General features: G+C 39.7%; 1 protein-coding gene across 1 annotated transcript in view; it reads right to left on the bottom strand.

The window, feature by feature from the left end:
- ZNRF3 (zinc and ring finger 3) overlaps positions 1 to 20,777 on the bottom strand; it is a 112,254-nt gene extending 91,477 nt beyond the window's left edge. Inside the window, exon 1 of the mRNA XM_075273388.1 lies at positions 20,162 to 20,777. Within this exon, the coding sequence (XP_075129489.1) occupies positions 20,162 to 20,389 (228 nt within the window). The 5' untranslated portion in view covers positions 20,390 to 20,777. The remainder of the gene's footprint in view (positions 1 to 20,161) is intronic.
- Positions 20,778 to 21,905: the final 1,128 nt, after the last annotated feature.

The raw sequence follows: 21,905 nt of genomic DNA, 5'->3' as shown, positions 1-21,905 counted from the left end.
TATAAATAAATAATAGCGTGATGGCTCAGTGGTTAGCACTGCAGCACTGGAGTCCTGGGTTCAAATCCTGCCAAGGGCAACATCTTCAAGGAGTTTGTATGTTCTCCCCGTGTTTGCATGGCTTTCCTCCGGGTACTCCGGTTTCCTCCCACACACCAAAAGACATACTGATAGGAAATGTAGATTATTAGCCCTATATGGGACAGTGACTGACAATATCTGTAAAATGCTGTGGAATATGATGGTGCTATATAAGTAAGCATAATAAATAAATAAATAAATAAATAAATAAATAAATAAATAAATATCATCATCAACAAGGCACAAATGACACCATGACAAAAGCAGAAATGAATCAAGGGCACCTTGCCAAAAAGGTTATTACAAAGAGAACATCTTTCAGTGGCCTACTCTTTGATGACTCTTCTGATCATTCGTATGGATAGAGTTGAATAGAATTTGAATTTTATGTACTGAAGAAAGCCTAAAAATATCCCAGTTATCTGAAGGTCAAAAAACATTGAAAGGTAGAACTAAAGACTGAAGTCACATAATGAGTTACGTGTTTCTGGATCTGTCTCATTTATATGTTTGCACAAATAAAACTCTAAAGTTTACACTGATAAAGATTTGCATTTTAATTTTTATGGCACTGGCACAGAGTCATGCATGCAAAACTCCTGATCCCTCTGATGTTGTAGCCAATGCAGGCAGCACTCCACCTGGAACCAAACACACTTTAAAGGAGTGGGAAGCTAAAGTTTCTATTAAGTCATTTCTACTGTTGATCCACAGATTTTGGGATACCAGCCAGCTCCGTATTTTTTTATTTTTATTTTTTATTTAACCACATGGTGTCTGCTTGTAACTGGAGTCAATTTACTCAGCTTTGCTTTCAAGGGGTGGTAACCTAACTCCACTAGAAAGGATGCTTTGGCTTCCCAGGCTAGTGCAATCCAATCTGGCGCGGGGGCTTTGCTAAGGGTGTTGCCTTTCTCACAGTATGCAGTGTGCAGGCATGAGCCCCAGGCACTCATTTACGAGAGAACAAGTGCTTTGATAGCCATGCAAAGCAGAACATAGGAGTCAGACGTGTTGGAAGAGTATTGTGGAAGGTATTCACATGATTTATCTCAAAGGCAACCAAGCATCCCCCTCCCCCATATCTTTCCCTTTACTATATAGATATTTATACTGGAGTATAATTTTATCAGCACAATCAGATCTAATGGTCAAATAGACCAACTAGATAATGGTCTGGAGTGAACCTGACCAGAGCTCTCAGACCAAGCGCCGACTATATAAATATATAATTATATATTTATATATTGCACACGATGAACTTGCACATAGTAACAAAACAACAACTTCGGCAGAAAACGTCCAACTCAATAGTTCTTATTTTCAGCAGGCAAGAGTTTGCTAGTGCCAGCCACGGTGAGTCAAAGTGACCATTTCAGTAGCTTTTTATCTCACATGTACGGCCAATTTATGGGCGCAGCTTGATAGCCCCCAACATTAGCTATGGACTTAAATCAGCCCACCCCTTTGCATCTCTTGGCAAATCAGTATTTTGATGGAAAATACCATTTTTTCCCCGTGCAATTGGCCAATTCAAAGAACGGATGGTCTGCATGTCCAACACATATACCTTGCTCAAATGCTTCTGTATCTTAATGTAATCCCAGACAAAATGGATGATGTTGAGATTATACTTCTGTGGGGGCATATCATAACATCCAAGACTCCTCATCCAAAGGGCGGTCACACCAAATACTAATGTGATTTAAAATCTCCTGTTTGCTCATGCATGTCATTTTAATTGATAATAATCATTAACACTTATATTTTTTAAAGTATTCTTACTTTGCAACATTTTTTCCCTCACCTGCCTAAAGCTTTTGCACAGTACTGTACTCCCCCCCTCCCCCCATGATGAGCCCATATGCAAACTTATGTATAACTCCGTATGATCATTGACATTGCCTACCTGTTAAATAGGGGCCCCACATATTATAACCCAAGTAAGTCTCCCAGGCCATATAGACTTACCCTGAAATAATAGGAAATATCTAGAATCTGTTGCCAATATGCAGCAACCTATAACTGTAAATCTCTCCATGTTATTAATTGCTGAAGACCCTGGCTTATAGTGCATGAGCCCATACTAATACTTGTAAAGCAGCAAAGTCAACTTTGAGTTAGAAATCTCCTGTCCATTTCTAAAGTGTGTCAAATGTTGAAACTATATTGCAAATTCCCAGATAAAAAGAGAATTCCTCTGCTTTATCCACACGGCCTTGGCAAGAAAACAATGTCAAAACATCCCACAACCCATCACTGGGCCTCCAACATGCAGCGAACAAGCCAATCGACACTATGAAGTGAGTAAGGCCAAGCCATGAAATCCTGTATTATTAGAACATTACTAATCACCACCACCAAGGAGATATACCACATTCCCAGGCCATTCCACAGCAGCGTATATGAGGATGGGTCATTAATAAACCAAAGACATGTGGTGTCCCTCAGATTCACCTACCTTACAGGATTGGATTCCTTCTAATACAACGAGACTTAGTCTAGCCTCATGGGTAAAATGTTATCATTTAAGACATATGGAACAATGACACGTCCCAATGGTATACGGATTAGGCAATACCTACAGCCAACTCTGCCTGCCTGGCCTCGCTGATGTCTTGATAGATCCACAACTTCATTGTATTTCACATGACAAGATTCAAGAACAGTAAATACCCTGCAAGAGGCGCTGCATGTCAGTTTCTAGTCCCAACTTATTCATATCCTCCACACCTTATTGACAATACACCATAATTATATTCACATTCACACACACATAGAATATGACTAAGTACTGGCAGCTGAAAGTCATCCTCATTCATATAGAAATAGATGGGTCTGAAAAAAAAAATATAATATGGTGAGCAGCCTGAAGTTACTGGTAGGAAACCCTCCATTAAATATATACAGGTGGTTAAAGTGCTTTCTAGAAATAAAGGAAAATGATACAGTGAAAAACTATAATCCATAAGGTCAGGTTGGGTCTAAAACAGATACAAAAGGAGAATCAAAAGTCTGCCATAGAAGTAGACAAAATGGGAAGAAATTTAAAGTGAAAGTCCAGCCGGGAACTCAAAAGCTATACATCTGCTATACATCTTCTTCAGCACTTCCCCTTTAACTTCTATCGGGCAGTGCTGTGATCTATGACTACAGTTTAGTTACAATGGCGCAGATTAACTAAAACAGTCTGAAAATACACCAGATTTATCACAGTGACTGATGCTGGATGATAACTGTGATGGTTCTTTACAAGGGTCAGGCTACGTTTGTACAACCTTTACATTGAATTTGCGTCAAAATATTATCATAAAATTTTGTCTCTAAGTAACATACTAAGCCACACCCCCTTTTTTTGAGAATCACAACCACATGTCGTGGAATAATGTTTAGCCCGAACTGGATGTACCACAGTCTGGTCATATCCACAATAGTATATATGGGCCACTGTCTACAGGGATTGCGATGTAGTCTGAGACACAACTCCTTCCTTCACCTCCCCTCTGCAATTCCACCTTTTTAGATTGCAGAATATAATATAGTGATGACACAAAGATGTCAGTGAATGGATAGCCAGTTTATAGTACAGCAATGATTCAGAAACGGAACTAGTGAACCATCTGAGAGAAAAATGTGAAAATCAGGTCATTTCCGTCCATATACTAAAGCAAATGAGACCGACAGCCCTTGTTGACTACATTTGGATCCATCATATGTTCTTAATGGTGTCTGTCATTTTACCAGAAGAAGTAGCACATCACGCTACACTGTTTTTTAAGTATTTTAAAGGGGGCCTACAGTACGTATGTAAACAAAGGCTTAAACTTTGGAAGGAATTCTGAGAAAACCTATGCAACTGCAGGAAGAACAGTCATACATTGCCCAGCTCATAGTATTGCCCCAAGGCAAATGTGCAAACCCCCGAGCCACCAATCATCAGTGTTTCTAGTCACATGTAAAACAACGGAGGACTGCTGAAGTCCACTTGGTCACCAGTACAGACTTCACACATATTCCAACTAGATCGTTGTATACAATAATTTTTAGGCTCTGAAATATAAAAGTTATAGTTCTCTAAAAAGAGGTTCCATAGAGTTAGGAGAGTGGGATGTGCATGATGTTATTTCATTAAATTTCTACAAAACTACAAACCCAAGGTAATTTTTACACTGTAAAGTGGAAATACCTTAAAGATTGCTCTATAAAGCCAAGATTATAGGAAGTTCACCATACAAGAGCCTTAGTATAAAACAAGAGGAATTGTAGTGTGCACTTTTCCATACTTAAGAAGAGTCTATAAAACCTGGCACTGTCCATAGAAATTAAAATTATGTACTTTAATCTTACTGACATATCAGTGACATAATTTAGTTCAAAGATGAATATTATATGACAAATAGGAGCCAGACGGCAATGTGTACAGTGTGTTCATAGTTAGGCGCCAGCAATAAAAGCAGAGGAGCCATGTCTTCCTGGCTCCTAGGAATTAACTAGTATACAATTCACCTTATTCCAGGGGTACTGCGGTGTCATAGTATACAGTGGGATGTGAATTAAGCCCTTTATTTCCCTCTGTTGAATCCATTTTAATCCCAACACTAAATTCCCAAACAGTAACAACCCATTAAAACATAATGGCTCCAAAGCCTAGGCTTGCTGTATGATTGGAAGATGCTATACTTTCCCATTTACAACTGTATACTGTCTCTTAGACAAGTTTACACTTTACAAGATGATGTCCGGATGGTACAATAAACTTCTAAACTGAGTTTATGTAAAGCCATGAGCAACTTGGCCACACAGAACCAAACAAACTGTAGCCCTACAGTTGTTCCAGTGAATTATAGCAAAAAACTACATGCATTAGGTGGCTAAACCACAGACAACCATGAAAACATGACCTAACTAAAGAGAAGTTACCTTTTCATCTGTACGTGAACCCTACAATATGTAAAGTGCTGCGGAATATGTTGGCGCTATCATATAATATAATATAATATAATATAATATAATAGTGATAATACTCAGCTTTAAAAAAAAGTTAGGAACTTGAGGTGAGATATGCCTGCAAGTACAACAGAGCTAATGTGATAAGATGTAAATCAACTATTTGTCGTTGATCAGGTCATATGTGGAAGTGAAAGGCAGAGGAGATCATTACTAACATGGTTTCATTAAAGTATAAAGGATAGTTTGGGATTTATCAGTCATCAATTGATTCAGTGTCCTATAATACCACCAAGTCTGATGTGATTAGTCGTCATCAGAGCTCATTCAGGGTCATCATCCTTTTCTCCCTACACACTAAAGCAAAAAAAAACACTAAGTAGTAATTTGTGAGTGACATTGCTAAATGAGTCATGTATTTATGGACAACAAAGAACAAAAGCTGAATACAGGTTCCAAATACTCATTTTTTTTTCTTCAACTCAAGCTACTCTTAGGGTTTTCAAAACAACTCAGTCTTTCGATGCACAAAGGCGCTCCCATGTATCCCGATATGTGTGTGTGTGTGTATATATATACATATATATATATATATATATATATATATATATATATATATTTATATTTATTTATTTATTTATTTTAAAACACATATATAAAACACATTGAAGGGATTGGTAGGGGGGCCCTGAGGCTGGACCTTCACAATCAAAAAAGTGATGGCATATTTTAACAATATGAATCAACTAACAAATAATCCAATAAAAAAAAATTAAAGCATAATACAGCAATCCTTGAAACAGTTCAAGTTGTAATTGAGTGTAATAACAAGCTATATAATGATTTAATACATACCTATAAAAAGACAATGGCAACCTTAGGAAACCTGCATATAACTGCATTGCTATAACACTGCTGTATACTATTTAGTGAGACTAACAAAAGTAGAATCTATCTGAACAGAAGAGACATAACTTATTACATCTGACATATTAAAAAAAAAAAATTCTTTTAAGACCTTTTTTTTTTAAACTACAGTAATTCAGCTGTTTTGTACTCTTCTATTAAAATTGAAGTGGCCATATGACACGCAACTACATAAATTCACAATATCCCTGCTGGAGTTATCTAAACCTGCCTATAAATATTTGAAGAACATCAAAGGCGGCGCTGTTAAATTAAAAATGCTGTCACACAGTTAGAAACTGGCCCCTGGCGCTGCCAGATTCAACATGCAGGAACCTCTGATCCCTGTCCCGTCAGACAGGGAAGAACTGCAACCTGAGACACTGGTCTAGGCCGGGGGCTTGCTCAATTGAAAAATAGACATAAAGGGGGAATACATACATACAATACATCCTACCCAAACTGCTTCTATTCTATCAAAAGTGAAAAATTGCTCCACTCCCCTACTCTTATAGTCTATTATACAAAGTTTTGTACAAAGACAAATGTTTTTACTAATAAAATAGAGATTTATGTACTATAGATGTGTAGTGACATCACTAATAATTCCATACTGACTCTTCAGGATCTGTATATTCCACCAATCACAGTGTATGACTACTAAACACAACTATTGAGACAACAAAAAAAAGTAATTACAACTGTCTCATCATACATTATATGGAGATTTATGCAGATATGAATAAGAAGAGGTTAGAATTCACATACTATAGACTGCTTGAATGTCATTGATGTATTTCAATGAGAGGATTGAACTTACAAGAGCACAGAATTTTTAAATCAAAAGGTACTCTTCACCTGGTAAGTTTCCCATTTTTCTGTTGGTACTTGCAGACTTGTGCTGCCAGTGATGTACAGCATGTCATCACTGCTTGACAACACATCTAGGGATTTACCATATAAGTAGAAGTTATTGTACCACACTCCCTACTTTTAGGATTTGGGATTTTTTTTTTTTTGTTTTTATAAACTCCCAGAAAACCCCCATGAACATAATATTCTCAATAAAATAGAATGTGTTACCAACTCTTTGAGATACTCTTATGTAATCCACTAACAGGGACTAACCCCAGGTAGGAGCTGTTCCACAAAAAAAATAAGATTAATCAAGTATCCAAATAGAAAGGAGGGAACCAATATGAGGGCAATTCACTGACACCACCATGGAGGAATAGTGTAATGTCAATATCACAGTAGCTAAAATATAACCATCAAGTACCGACTTTGGCTCTAACTCATGATTTACTAATATATGGATCATTTTTTTTCCCTTTTGGGTGGAAATGCTCTAAGTCTGGCAATTCTGCAAACAGCCAAGGAAACCAGACACCCAAGAGGTGGAAAACACTGTCTGGGCTACAAAGAAGAACCTTTCTCCTCCCATCAATCCAAAAATCTACAGGCTGTATTTAAGTCCCATTTTAACTCCTGTAAATAGAAAACACTGTTTATTTAAACACATGCTTTGACAAAATGTGGTCTCCGTCTAGGGAAAATTGCTATGTACAGTAATCAAAAAATAAAAAGTTACAATACTATATATATGTGTTCACTTCATTAAGGTGGACCACACTCCAGATCCTACAGAATGTAGATCTTTCAGCCAAATAAGTTACATTTATCTAGAACAAACTCATTGTCTATGAATTGTTGCATACAATAAATGACAGGTGTGAGGACACTTAGAGGGGTTTTCCTTCACCCAGAACCATATTTACATTTTTAAACTATAAAACATTTTTGCAAATAAGTAATTATCCATTTGCTAAGTTTTAAAGATTTTCTTTTCACGCTATGATTTCCTTATTGTGACTAGTTTATCTTCTTGCACATGCACCTGGCTGTTTCTGCTGCTTACCAAGACAAAAGACTGTCCCCATTAAGATGGTTAGAGAAAATAGTTCAAACGCTGCAAAATATTTATTTGCAAAAGTGTTTAACTTTTAGTTGACTGTACGTTTAAATATGGTTATGTTCATGGAGAAAACTCCTTTTAAGCTGTCTGTACGCTTTAGATAATTGTTGGCCGGTTGAGTGGTTTCCTAAGGAAGATTTCCTAATAAATAAGCCATTGCCTGGCTCATCTGGAAGCCTTCAATGGGATCAAATGATGAGGCATGTTGAAAACCAACATGTCCAATCTTTTTCTCCCCTGACATCTTATATCATGGAGGTTTAGGTCACACCCACCCAAATTTGACTATTTTTCAACTATTGTGGAAGGGCACCTTTAGGCTTAATTCACTTAGTTGTATAATGTTTCTGGGTGTGAACAATACATCTGATGCCAAAACTATGATTGGATCCAATTAAGGAAAGCAGAAGAAGAAGAAGAAGAAAAAAACTGTCTCAAATTTTTTTCTGGGAAGCTTTTTCTGCATTCCCATGTTAGGATCTCATCTCATTTTTGGCACTTGATTCATGGCTCACACATGAAGCCATTATACCACCATGTACATAAAGACTGACCATTAAACAATTACCCATAATAGTCATGAATGCCTTCCAATTCACTTTTGGTTATAGACAACTTTCCTTTTGAATGGTGCCCCTACTCGTATGAACACATAATCACTGCACTTATGTAAAATTAAGGTCAATTACATTTCATGAAGAAATTAAGAAAATTATATCAATTATATCATATGATATTAGTAATTTAGCAAATGGCCTTCAAAAAGCTGAAAATTACAGTTGTGGAAAATAAATCTTTCTTTTCAGGATATAGCAATTCCTGGGTATATATAAAACATATGGTATATAAATTTATAAAAAATATATCCTTAAGTTTAGTAGCACGTCAACGGTATATCAAATTGAAATATCCCATAGATTGTAAGACCTCGCGGGCAGAGCCCTCTACCCCACTGTGCCAGTCAGTCACTGTTAGTATTATATCTACCTGTATATTTTGTGTATTGTATGTAAACCCCCAAATGTAAAGCACCATGGAATTAATGGTGCTATATAAATAAACAATAATAATAATTAATTAATTATTATTATTATTATTGATATAGTTTGAATTTAGATTTTTTTGGAATCATCTATTTTTGTAGCTAGTTCATGATACCATGTACCTATAATAGGGTAAGCGGGTCTGCTAATCTCTACTCATGTTCCCATGCCTTCATACAAGTAGAGGATGGAAACCAAAATTTAAAGCATTAGATGGACACATCGGGAGGTTAAAACAATGGGGGCAATCCTTGTGGCATCTGGCACTCTCTCTCAGTCCTCTCGGTAATGCCAAGCACCTGGGAATACCAAGATAACCCCAGGCGCATGTAGTCAGCGAAAGGACAAAGAGCATGCCAAACACTGCAAAGAAGCCCAAAAGAGGCGAGGGAAGGGAAGTATAAATTATTTTTTTGTTTTTTTTTCATCTTTATTTATTTTTTTAAATTTGGTATATTCGGGTCGACCCCGGCTCAGAATCGGTTCTCCCAACTGTAATAGTGACATGGAATGGAAATTTAAAATAAATAAAATATTCTTCAAAATATGTTTAATATAAAAACTTAGTTTGAAAAATAGGCTATTTTCTAGTCTTACAATCCTTTGAAGAAGCAATGACTTATAGACTGAACCCTTTAATCCAAATGGACTTATATTATATTGGTGCTATAAAAGTTTTTCATTGTTCTCTTAGCAAACTGTAGACCTACAAAGAAAGAGATCATGATGATGACACTAAGCAGATTGCAACATCTGCCCAAACATCAGTTACCATGATACGTCTCCCCTAGGATTCTTTATGTTTATTAGTAGTCGTGTGGAAAAAGCAAATTCCCAGAAGAATGTAATACTGTAATTGGTTCCTGTGAGGAAAGCTTACCTGCAGTCAATGTTTATAATGATCGCTATGAATGAAAACGTCTTGGGATAAGTAAAGGAAAACTGTGTGATGAATTTAGGACACTAAATCACCAGCATGTCCTTATGGGCCAGTAGTCAATGTTATTCCAACCATGAGCCTGAGCACGCCAAGGAAGTTTAATTATAGAAAAAAAAATTAAAAAATAAAAATCTCACAAAATTACACATTAATCTAGTCAGCTTCTCCAGCTCTCTAACATGATGCCTACAGATAAGACTGAAAAGTAACATGACAAATTGGATTGAATAGGGAAATCTGATCTTTGAAGGCATTAGTTGGTCACAGTGGTTTGTGGCTGACAGCTCCATTCCCCAATAAGTTATTAGTAGCAGGGTAGCCACAATCTGAAATGCTGAAGAAGAAATCCCATTGGTTCCACAACTGAATAAGTGGAATTATAAGGCATGCAATGCTATGTAAGAATAGCAGGGGTACAGTACATGTCAACCATACGGTAATCTCATCATGTGAGTTCAGCCAAGAGGTTTTATAAATAAAACAGTATAGACAAAAAGCTAATGCTACATGAAAAAGCAATGAGATTTATATGCACAAAACTTCCACTTTAATAATAAATGTGTTTGCTTGGATGCATTCAGTACATCTACTTGGGAAAAAGAGAACGGTCCAATCTTAAAGCAGGTTTTCCAGACAACAATTACATGTGTATCCTTGTGATGTGCCAGTTACCGTTCGACAACCCTAAAATAATCAATCATAGCATTATATAGAGACACACATATGCAAAAAATAGTTAGAGAAGGCAACAATTACATGGGGTTCTCCCCTTGGATCCAAAGCATTCACACAGTCCCCTTTTCTCGTGCATGAAGGAAAAATGGAGTCACCGAGAATAATAACCACTGGAAATGCGTGAAGGCCGCATAGAGAGTTGAGGCTAAGGACGGCACCGCTGCTGTAAATCAATAGTTTTCATTAAGTCCTATTGTATCTCAACGCAAATAGCCATAGACATGGCGGTTACATAAACCATCTGGATAGGACTATTATCCACAGGAGTGACAGATTAGCAATACATCTTGTTGTATTAAGAGTCACATCACTGTATAGCATACATAGGCTAAAAAAAATAGGTTAGAGGCAGGGCAGCACACATTGGAAATCTAACACCCATTGAATCTATATAATAATCATACCGGTATGAACAATGGCCGAGAGAAACATGGAAAATTGCCTGGTACATCTTCATCCAAGACAAATTATTATCCATCACATTATAAAGTCCTCACAACTTTCTCCCAACCATTTATATTTTCCAACTGTGGTTGAAATCACAAAGAGAAAACAAACTAGTTCTGTAAAAGCAAATATATTAAATTCTAATCTCAGTCAATTTTCTGTACATTACAGATGTCAACTGAAGAAAAAGAAATAGCTGAAGGACTTGAAAGAGCATTTAGATAAATGTTACGAAAGCCCCATAGAGAATAAAATACTGCTTCATTTTGCCAACTCTTGACATTATCTCTCGGCTCGGCAGGATAAAACAGTTTTAAATGGCTTGTTTAAGTTGCTAATTTTGTATTAATAAGAGCTCAGTCGAGATTAGAGTTAAGAGAGCAAACAGTTGGCACAAAGCATAGGAAACACACATGGTAAAAGGTGTCTGAGGTGGTGGCGAGTATAAAGAATGTAGACCGGTCACTCTGTGTGCCAAATCATGGGGACAAAAATCACGTCAAATGGATGCTTACCTTAAAACTAGATGTACTTGACACTTCCCAGAAACCACTTAAAACACTATGGGGGGAATTTATCAATCCGTCTATGCCAATTTCCTGGCGTAGATGGGGATGATACTGTGGCACACTTTTGGTGCAAGTCCCTTTCTTGCACTGCAACTCTCAGTCTGTGCCTCGCTCGCCACAATGTGTAAACATTGGTGCAGCAAGGTGAAAGATATAATGCAATTCTACTCCAGTTCCTAACTGGTTTAGATTTCCAATCTGACACACAGGCATGCTACTACTTTACGATGAGACTAGAGTTAATGTGCCCGCCGCCATTGAAACGATAGTAGAAAACACCCAAAAAAACTCTGGAAAGGTGTGATTATTAAAGACATGAAACAGAAGAAATATTGCGACTCTCACTCTAGCAGCTGCCACAGAATAGCATATACAGTATACTACATTGCAGGATCAGCCTGATGAAGGGTCCATCCAGGATCTAAAATGTTGCAAATGTAACATTGTTAGGGTGCATTCACACTGAGTAAACGCCAGCTTATTCTGAACGTAAAACACGTTCAGAATAAGCGGCGTCTAAAGCAGTTCCATTCATTTCTATGGGAGCGGGGATACGAGCGCTCCCCATAGAAATGAATGGGCTGCTTCTTTCACTCCGTGCAGTCCCATTGAAGTGAATGGGGAGTGCCGGCGTATACGGCAAGCTCTGCTCATGCCGGAGCGTACACGCCGGCACTCCCCATTCACTTCAATGGGACTGCACGGAGTGAAAGAAGCAGACCATTCATTTCTATGGGGAGCGCTCGTATCCCCGCTCCCATAGAAATGAATGGAGCTGCTTTAGACGCCGCTTATTCTGAACGTGTTTTACGTTCAGAATAAGCTAGCGTTTACTCAGTGTGAATTCACCCTTATAATGTACCTCCTGGATTAAACAAGATTGAAAAATTTCCAAGTCTGTTCATTCTTTGGATCTATTGTGATTCAGTAAGTCCTTGATGGTGGGCATTGGACATGCAGAGCAAATATACTTGGAGTGCTTCTATTTGTAGACACCATTATGGTTTTAAGGGTTGCTTTAAATATACTTTAATCATTTGGCTATGGTTCATTAGTGTACTGTTAAATGGGTTTCCATATAACCAACACGTAATGCACACATTAGAATCGAAGTGTTTGATGGAACCTCCAGCAATCACTAGTCACCATGTACATGCATCACCACCACTTCACATCTATGCAATAAAAATTGCAGAGTATAGTGCTTCACCAATTCCATAGAAGTGAACTGAGCAGTGGCTCCATTCAGATGGGGGACTCAGAGGCACCATATGTGTGATCACTGTGTATCTCAGGAGTCAGTCCTCAGTGATCAGGCACTTATCCACTTTTCTGTGGATAGGGGATAATATCTATGACAGCCTCATCCAAACAGTTCAAAAAAGGACTTTAAAAAAAAAAAAATCACAAAAAAACCCCAAAAACAATAAAAATAGCTTCTGCTTCTCAGAAAATTGTCAACCTCAGGGAAAGAGCATTTCTCAGATTCTTTTATTATTAATAGCTCTAGGTGGTTTTCTCTCTTGATCGTATGGCGATCAGCATACACATATGCACAAAAACCATATGTACCTTCAGGTGGCATAAAGTAAAAATGTTTCCTATATTTCCTTCTGACAACCTCATGAGAATACCTTCTCCAAACAGACACCAGTGACAACACCCTCTTGAAAATAACAAAGTAACTGATTTGCCATCAATAAATGTGCATTTCACAACCACACAGTAGGGGATTCCTTGTCATGTAAGTAAGGCATCTATTATTTTCTACACACAACTAAAGTAGACATGTTGGGAACTGGACCAATATTTAGCCTATAAATTAAATAGGTATTAAGATGAAAAGCAAATTCTGGTGATCCAGGAAGAAACTTCAGATGAGCTTCTTTCCTGTCTAGTGATGGCTCTCCTAAGACTGTAATCTTCAATGGTGGAGAGCCATATATGTGCAGTCACAAAAGTAATGGTGATCTTGATCAAATGTTGAAAAAACAATCACCTGATGAACAATTATTAGGTATGCCAATGTACACTTTAGTCCATGTGGGCCGTTACTGTCCATCAGACTAGTCTTACATGTTCAATGACACCGATAAAGAACATACAATGGGAACATTATTTCACAAAAAGATGATTTGTGTAAGCAACAACTATCAGGTACAGTCAAAAATGGATGACAAGCTAGTGAAAATTTGCCGCTCTGTCATTAAACACCTAAAACGATCACGTATTGTTAAATATCACCCTTCAAGGAAATGCTTTGTTAGAATCATCCGCTTTTATAACCTTTACATAATGTGCATTGTCTACTATTGGCCACTAGCAGAAAGTTCTCCATCTTGAAGCATTCAAGCTCTATGAAGCTCAGCTTGAATCAGAAAAGTAAGAGTATGTGCATTTATACTGTACAATGAAGGTATAGTAACTTATTCATACACCTACTACAAACATTTAGAAATGGGGAAATATTTTTACGACCACTTTGAGAAACAGATACTTGGAAATAGGTAGGACTTTGAAGTAGTGATTCTAACACAACTCCTACCTCCATTGAATTAAACTGGAGGTCTATTCTGTGTGTGGGTTCGCACCTGCTCCTGGTCTCCGCTTTCGGGTTTCCGTCTTCTGCTGAGAGAAACTGGACCAGAAACGGAAACCCGGTGGTCAGTTTTCAAACCCATTCACTTGAATGGGTTTGTAAAGTGACCACCCGTAAACGTCTTCTGCCTCTCCACAGCGAAAGGTTTTTTTGGGGTTTTTTTTAAACCGGACACAAAGTCCTGCATGTCAGACTTTGTGTCCAGTTAAAAAAAACGGTTTCACCACGGATTGGAAGAACACGCTCATGGGTAGTCACTTTGCAAACCCATTCAAGTGAATGGGTTTTAAAACCGACCATCGAGTTTCCGTCTTCTGTCCAGTTTCTCAAGGCAGAAGACGGAAACCCGAAAGCGGAGACCGGGTGCAGGTGTGAACCCACCCTAAGCTTGGTTTGTCACCTTACAAGCCTAGGTTCTTACTCTTAAATGTGAGTGTCCTCCCAATAACACTTTCTACATATTCACGTATCCTTTCCATACAGACCAGAGGAAGCCGTGGCCTGGATCAGTACTCTTCAATGGTGCAACAACAGTGACTCTATTAGAAAGGTGCTGTACATGTAATGCGAGGTAAATACCAGCCGCTGTGAGAACAGAGCATATCCATGCGGAGTACAATTGTTATCCTTAAATAACTGACACCTCTCCCACATCACCAACTTAATTATACCTGTCATGTCCTCCACACAAATCACTCAAGCTATGAAACATGAATCTAAAATGTCTCAGACAAAATTAAAGAGTATTTCCCTCGAAAATACAAAAAAAGAAAATTGCATAAGGACTGTTTCAAATCTGATCTTACACCCAAGTAACATATGCTGAGTGACTACTAAATGGCCACCATTACAATGTCCATAGCATGAGAGTAGTTATCCAGCTCTCCACAAACCCGATTAGCATCTTTATATGCATTATATGGCCATAACTATAATATTACACACAATATACATTCAGAGGTAGCTAAATTATCCCAAAACTCTGCGACTGGTTAAATTGATGCAATGTGATATTGTGTCAAAGGCGTCATTGTGTCATAGGAAAATACATTATTCAATAACTCTTCATTGTTTTTTGTCGTCTTCTGTGATAAGATATCAGACAGTAACCAATTTCAGAAGTTAAGATATACAGAACATTTCAGATTTATTGATTATACATTCACACCTGAAAACATCTAGGTCACAGCAATAAATCTAATGAAATCCGTCTGCCAAAAGCTACATGTTATCAAGTGCACATACTGCGAGTGTCTTATTTCACAGGCTAATGATCAGGACAAGGAAGGATGTAGGTATCAGTTACAGGAAGAATCTTTCTAACACAAAGCAGATCCCTCCACTGTGTGCTCGCAACAATACGTTCTCGCACTTGCAGCAAACCTGGGAAGTAATCAGATCATGCTCTCAACCTACTGACATCTCATCCTCCTGTGGATAGAGGATAACTTGTAATTACCCGAATACCCCTTTAAAAGGGTGTTCCACCTTTTTTTTTAGGGAGGTTTAAACATTTGCGTGCCCAGTCTTTGATTACCATCTGCCGACACACAAGCACGTCAACCAGTGGCTGAGCCTTGATGCTCCATGTGAACAGATCACTCTTCCGCCACAGAATGGCTAACCTGCTATTGTATGGACCAGAAGTCAATGACTGGAAACCTGGAGACTATAAGAAAAAATAAAAAATAAAAAAGTAACATCCCTTTAAGTCCCATATAATACAAAATTCTGAGTTTTGTAAGGTCTGAACTTAATACACACACCTGCAGTTTATTTTACCTTATACTGTCACAATGTTATTATAGCTTCCATTCTTAACAGAGGCATGTCCCATATGATTTTGTCCTTAAGTCACCAGGAGTGAGACATATGCAGAGAAAAAGGACTCATGGAAAGATCTGTATCTCTTCCTTATTTTAGACTTCATACACCAAGTACGTCAGAAATACCAAGCAAAATACTGACCAGAATATTGCCATGTGAAAGTGTAATACACTCTGGAAAATCTCTTGACATACACCAAGCAAATCTAAAGGACTCCATTAACCTGATGGAGACTAAACGAGTGGCTTATTCCATGCAAAGGCTATAAATAAAATTAAATGTTTTATTTTATTTGCACTCTGTATTTTTTCTTTGAATAGGAGTATAGAGGTGCTTTAGTCATCAGACACGTGCACTGTGGTCTTTCCCATGTACAGTTAAAGTGGACCTTCTACCACCTCCACTACCACCAATTCTAGTTATTAGCATCTATTAATAGGCGCCACTATTCTGATTCCTGCACAGTTGGAATCGTTTCTCTAGTCCCCACCATTCTTGAGCAACAAGTACAGCTAGTTTTGTTGCCTGATGTGTTGTTTAAGCTGTAATGTCAGTAGGGCAGTGTCAGGCAGGGGGTGCGATACAGAGCACCAATCAGAGGCAGCCAGTGTCATTGCTCAGAATCCCACCACCTTGTCTGCTCCTGCCTGACACCTCCTGACAGTACAGAGGTCAAATAACATATCAGGCACCAAAGTGAACAGTACTTATTGCTTGAGATCTGTGGGGGCTAGAAAAAAAAACCCTGCAAAAATCAGTGAAGCAGTAGCTATTAACAAGAGATGACAAGAGATCGACTTGTTGGAGGTGGTAAAAGGTCCTCTTTAAATTGAGTTCATCAATGAAATGTGAACAGGACCTAAAGTTAATAGAAAACTACCAAGTTAATGGAGCCCAATTTTGTTGATACTAAGAGGCGATTTTTGTGAAATGCTTAAGTTCCGTTCACATTACTCACACTTTTTACTGTTCCACCAGAGTAGCAATACATCATGTCCATGGTAGGACAGACACTAGTGGTGCCCAATAGACTCTATTGACTCATAATAGGCCAGTCAGGTGGGTTTTCATCCTGTTGTCCCTAACAGGAAGAATAGCACAGTACACAGAACTATTTTTTCCCAGTCCCCAAGCTTATTTGCTTTATATTTTATGCCAACGCTCATTGAATTTTATTCAACATGGCCACCTTTACGTACACACATTAGCAGTTGAAATATGCATAATCACGGGTAAAAGGGATGTCTGAGACTTAGGTAATCAATATGTGATCTATCAGGGCCCAACATCTGGGATCCCACAGATCTGCTGGTTTAAGAGGAGTTTGGGCGAACGCTACGGTCTCTTTAATGAATACCAAAAGCAACGCGGTAGTGGTTGGTATTACCACTCAGTCCCATTCACAGAAATGATGCTTCTGTACCATGTGACTGAATTGGCAGAAGGTAGAGGCCATGCCGCTCATGTGCACTACAACATCTTTAAACAGGTGACCTGTAAGATTCCTGACTGTCAATCCTCACTGATCATATGTTGACAACCTGTCATATATTAATATCCCAAGAAAACACCTTTACGCTGAGGCCCACCATGTAGAAAGTTTTGGGGGATTTTGTTGCAGATTTTACTGCGGTTATTTGAGCCAAAGCGAGGAGTCGATTGAGCAGAAGGTAGAAGAATAAGAGTTTCCTATATATTCCCCATTCCTTTTGTAGCTACTGTTGTCTTTGGTTCAGGAAACCCTGGAAAATTTGCAAACTCCCCCCCCCCAAAACTGTGGGGCATCAGCCTTAAATCATCTACCAACAACTGGGTGGCAGCCCCTGTGGAGATGGTAGTGGCAGCCACATTGTGGTCACCCAACTTTCCCAGAAACGTATGCGATTTTTAAATAGAATAATTCACATTAATTCACCTTGCAACATCCGCCTGAAGACACTGCCTGCCGACTAGGCCCATTCATTGCAACCCCCCCCCCCTCCCTAAGGCTACAGTCACACTAGCGTTGTGTGACCGTTTGAGGACCGTTTTCCATTCTGCTTAAAACATGCAAAGAGAAAAGCCGATTTCAGGCACAAACCTAGCAGACCCCATTACAGTCTATGGGGTCGGCGGGTTTCTGCAGGTAACCGCTGTTTAAGCTGATAGAGTTTCCATTTTTCAGGTTCCCAAATGGAGCCAAGAAATGGAAACACTGGTGTGAACCTAGCATCACATTGAAAGTGGATGAATATTTTGAGGGATTTGAGATATTAAAGAGATTTAGAACAGAACCTGAAGGACATTACTGGAAATTTGATAATACAAAACATGATGAATTTTCTCATTATACAGATGTATCCAAAGTAATTTGATGCTCACTTTGCGATGTTTAGGTGACAGGTTACTTTGTGCTTTGAATGAGAGTTACAAGCTACAATATAGGTATTCTGTCTTGTGTAGACTTAGGGCAGACAGAAAAAGTCAGGTGTCAATATCAACCAATCAGATTCCAGCATACATTCTATAGTGCTTTGACAAGAACAAACTGCGATGTGATTGGTTGCCATGGATAACAGCTCCACTTTTCCTCTCCATATAATATAATCACGGATATGAATGTAAATAATAAATCCAGTTCTATAGCCAGGAACATCCATTGGGGTTAAACTCTGCAGGTCACCCAGCGTGAAAGCTTCTCTGACCTGCAGAGCTTGCAGTCTAATTATATGGAACCAGCCTCAAACATCAAAGCATTACCATGCAGCGCTGGGAACGACTGCACAGCACGTGGCATGAAAATGCAAAGCACAGAGAAAAATCCAGGCCTTTTATTCTGTACCAGCCAATCACCCAAAGTCAGCACCTCAAAAAAAAAAAAAAAAGGACACAGCAGAGAACATTTGTGCACTGTGGTTTACAGTCTGTATACTATTACGCTATTGACCTTCCAAACATACCGTACGCAGATGTCATCTACAGCACCCAAAGGGTTAAGCCCTATCTTCAGTGCAAAGCGCACTGCTAACAATCCAACTTCTATCTCGCAGCAAATGGTTTTGTGAAATATTATCCCAGTCACAATCTTCTCCAAACCCATTCCCCTTACTTACAAGACAGATCACGGGTGCAGGAGAATGGAATCACCTATGCCCCCTTCACCCACAAAGTAAAAATCCACAAAACAGCATGGTTGGGATTCCAATAGAGGCAGTCTAGACAAGGCCTATTAAAGTGGCATTTCTTGTACCAAGATACTGTATGAAAAAGTAAACATTTCACATATAGGCTATGTGATGGACGGCACATCTGACATCTGAGTTTTCCCAAAATTATATGCAAAAATAGATTCGGTGTGTTTGTCTGCAGTTATTGACGTAAAAAGAATATCACACAATACATATAGTAATGATCTTTTTGGTTTTATTTTGTAGGAGGGGTCAGGCGGTTTTCTCAAAGAAGATAGCCAGTATGCATAATGGATCTGGATAAGAGGGTGATCGGCTAAAGTAGTGAAGAGGTATCATGACACAAACACAAACTATATATCTGAACTGTATACATATCTATAAATATTATTACTATGACATATACAATGTGTCAATTATAACAATGTATCATAATACAGAAACACTAACATTTATGGATGAAAAGAAGTACAGAGACAAAGTACAGGCTTCAGTCACCTCTCCTCAGGTCTACCTGTCCAGCTGTTGCATGACTACAATTCCCAGCATGCTCTGACAGTGACTGGCTGCCATGGCATGCTGGGGCTTGTAGTTTGAGGACTTGTGAGGAGCCACAGGTTGCATGGCAGCTCCACATACACATCAATGGCTTTAATGCCCTGTGCTATGTGCAGCCTCCTGTGTGAACCTGGCAGCTCTCCTTATCACAGTGCATTACTCAATAGCAGTGTCCCTATTGTGAATGAAGTCCACACATAGTATAGAGGCCATCTTGTGACCAGACTACTACACAAGCTGCCCCCTTCCTTCCTCAATCACTCCCCTCCTACAAGTAGGAAAAGTTTTGTGCCGTGCAGCGGGCACCGGACCATACCATAATAGCCCCCCCCCCTCCCCGCCGCCGCACAGGATATAGGGGTCTCACCTGCACGATCTCCCCCTCCGCGCTGATAGTGGCTCCTGCCCGGGAGAACCTCCCCTGTAACTCAGTAGTGTGGGTTTTATAATCTCCATTGGGACTGGACTCGAACAGAACCACTTCCACAAATGCAGTCTCCTTAGCCAGGGACCCCCTCGGAGCGGCGGCGGCCAGCAAGACCCCCAGCAGCCAGCAGAGCAGGGGCAGGCTCCCCCGGATCCTCGGCTCTTTCATCTCGCAGGATGGGGGATCAGCACCGACGGGAACATAATTTCGGAGTAGTGGTGGGGCCGCAGATTGAGCAGACACAGCAGAGGAAGGCAGCCGATCGTAGTGAGGAGGAGGGGGGGGATCACATGGGGAGCAGCCCGATCATTGCACCATTACATGGCTGAGGATCCTCTGTGTCTCTGCTCCCTCTCCCTGCTCTGCCAGGCGGCATCCCTTTCATCTCATCCACGTGATTGTCTTTCTTTTTTTTTTTTTTCCTTTCCCAAAAGGGGGGTTGTCCCCGCCTCCCAGATCTCCCTGACCCCTCAGTGTCTCCTCCCAGCGCCGGGGGAGGAGGGGGCTGCACTGAGAACAACACAGGAAGATCAGGAACTTCTTCTTGTTTTCTTCTTCCAGAAGCCAAAGTGTCCTGATAGCAGCAGCAGCAGCACGGGAAGTGGCTGCAGGAGGAGGAGGGGCGGGGCGAGGCGTGGTTGGGACGGAGGAGGTGGGAGGACAAAGATCAAAGGCTGCAGGATTGTCCGGGCACCTGAGGAGGTGGAGGTCGTGCCTGCAGTCCCCGGCCCTCTCTGCTCACTGTTTAGACAGGCACATGTTAGTTTTCCTAATGGCTCTCAGACACTTTTGTTTGTGTGTTTATTTAGGAGGTTTAGTTTTCTAATTGCTTTCCTGGGAAGCCACAGAGAGAGCCGACATCGAGAAGGCCTGGTGCCTTATGAACTGCTTTAAGGACACTATCTGGTTCACCAGAAACAGGCTTGTTCTCAGGAGAGTACGGGTCACCTTTCAGGACTGCTGCAGGCTCATCCACAGTCTGCTCCGGGACTACTCCATCTTGGACAGCCTAAGAGGCGAAGAGGACTGAGGATTTTTTCTTCCACCTGTTTTCTCCATTTGCTTTTGGTATTGCAAGGAATGTATTTGGTAGTGTTGTCCTTTGTCAATGCCCTAAGCCAGTGTTTCTTCCCTCTCTCCTTCCCTCCCCCACCTCCCCCACGCTGGCTCGGGTGCTTTGTCAGAGACTTTGTTTAGTTAGCCAATGTAATTAGCATGCCTCCCTCATGTGTGTGTTGTACTTCAATAAAGCTTTGGGCCTGTGACTTCTCTCTCTCTCTCCCCCTCCCTCCACATATCAGAAAGCTAGGATTGGGGTATGCATACATGTTGGGAGGTACGGAAATACTGGTGTGGGGTGCTGGGGGAAAATTTCTCCCCCGAGCCTTGCCCTGCTCCATGAGGTATGGGCAAATGTATTTATTTATCTGTGAGTATTATAAGTAGTGTATCATATGCGCTGTGTCGTAGTACTCTGTGAATACTTTTGGTGACGACTGATTGGAATAAAAACTATTTTCAATCAAAAAATTGCTCTCTTGTATGTCTCACCAGGGGTTGTGTCTCCTGGTGGACTCTTCTTGGTATAGGAGGAGGTGTATTTCACTTTATAGTTTATACTAAGTAGCCACAACCAATACGCCATGTTTGCGCTCATCTTATAACACACGCACACATAAGAATA

Source organism: Leptodactylus fuscus, chromosome 1 (assembly GCF_031893055.1).
Source record: "Leptodactylus fuscus isolate aLepFus1 chromosome 1, aLepFus1.hap2, whole genome shotgun sequence".
In the NCBI taxonomy this organism is placed as follows: Eukaryota; Metazoa; Chordata; class Amphibia; order Anura; family Leptodactylidae; genus Leptodactylus; species Leptodactylus fuscus.
The sequence above is the reverse complement of the archived record's forward strand: the minus strand, read 5'-3'. Positions and strand labels throughout refer to the sequence as shown.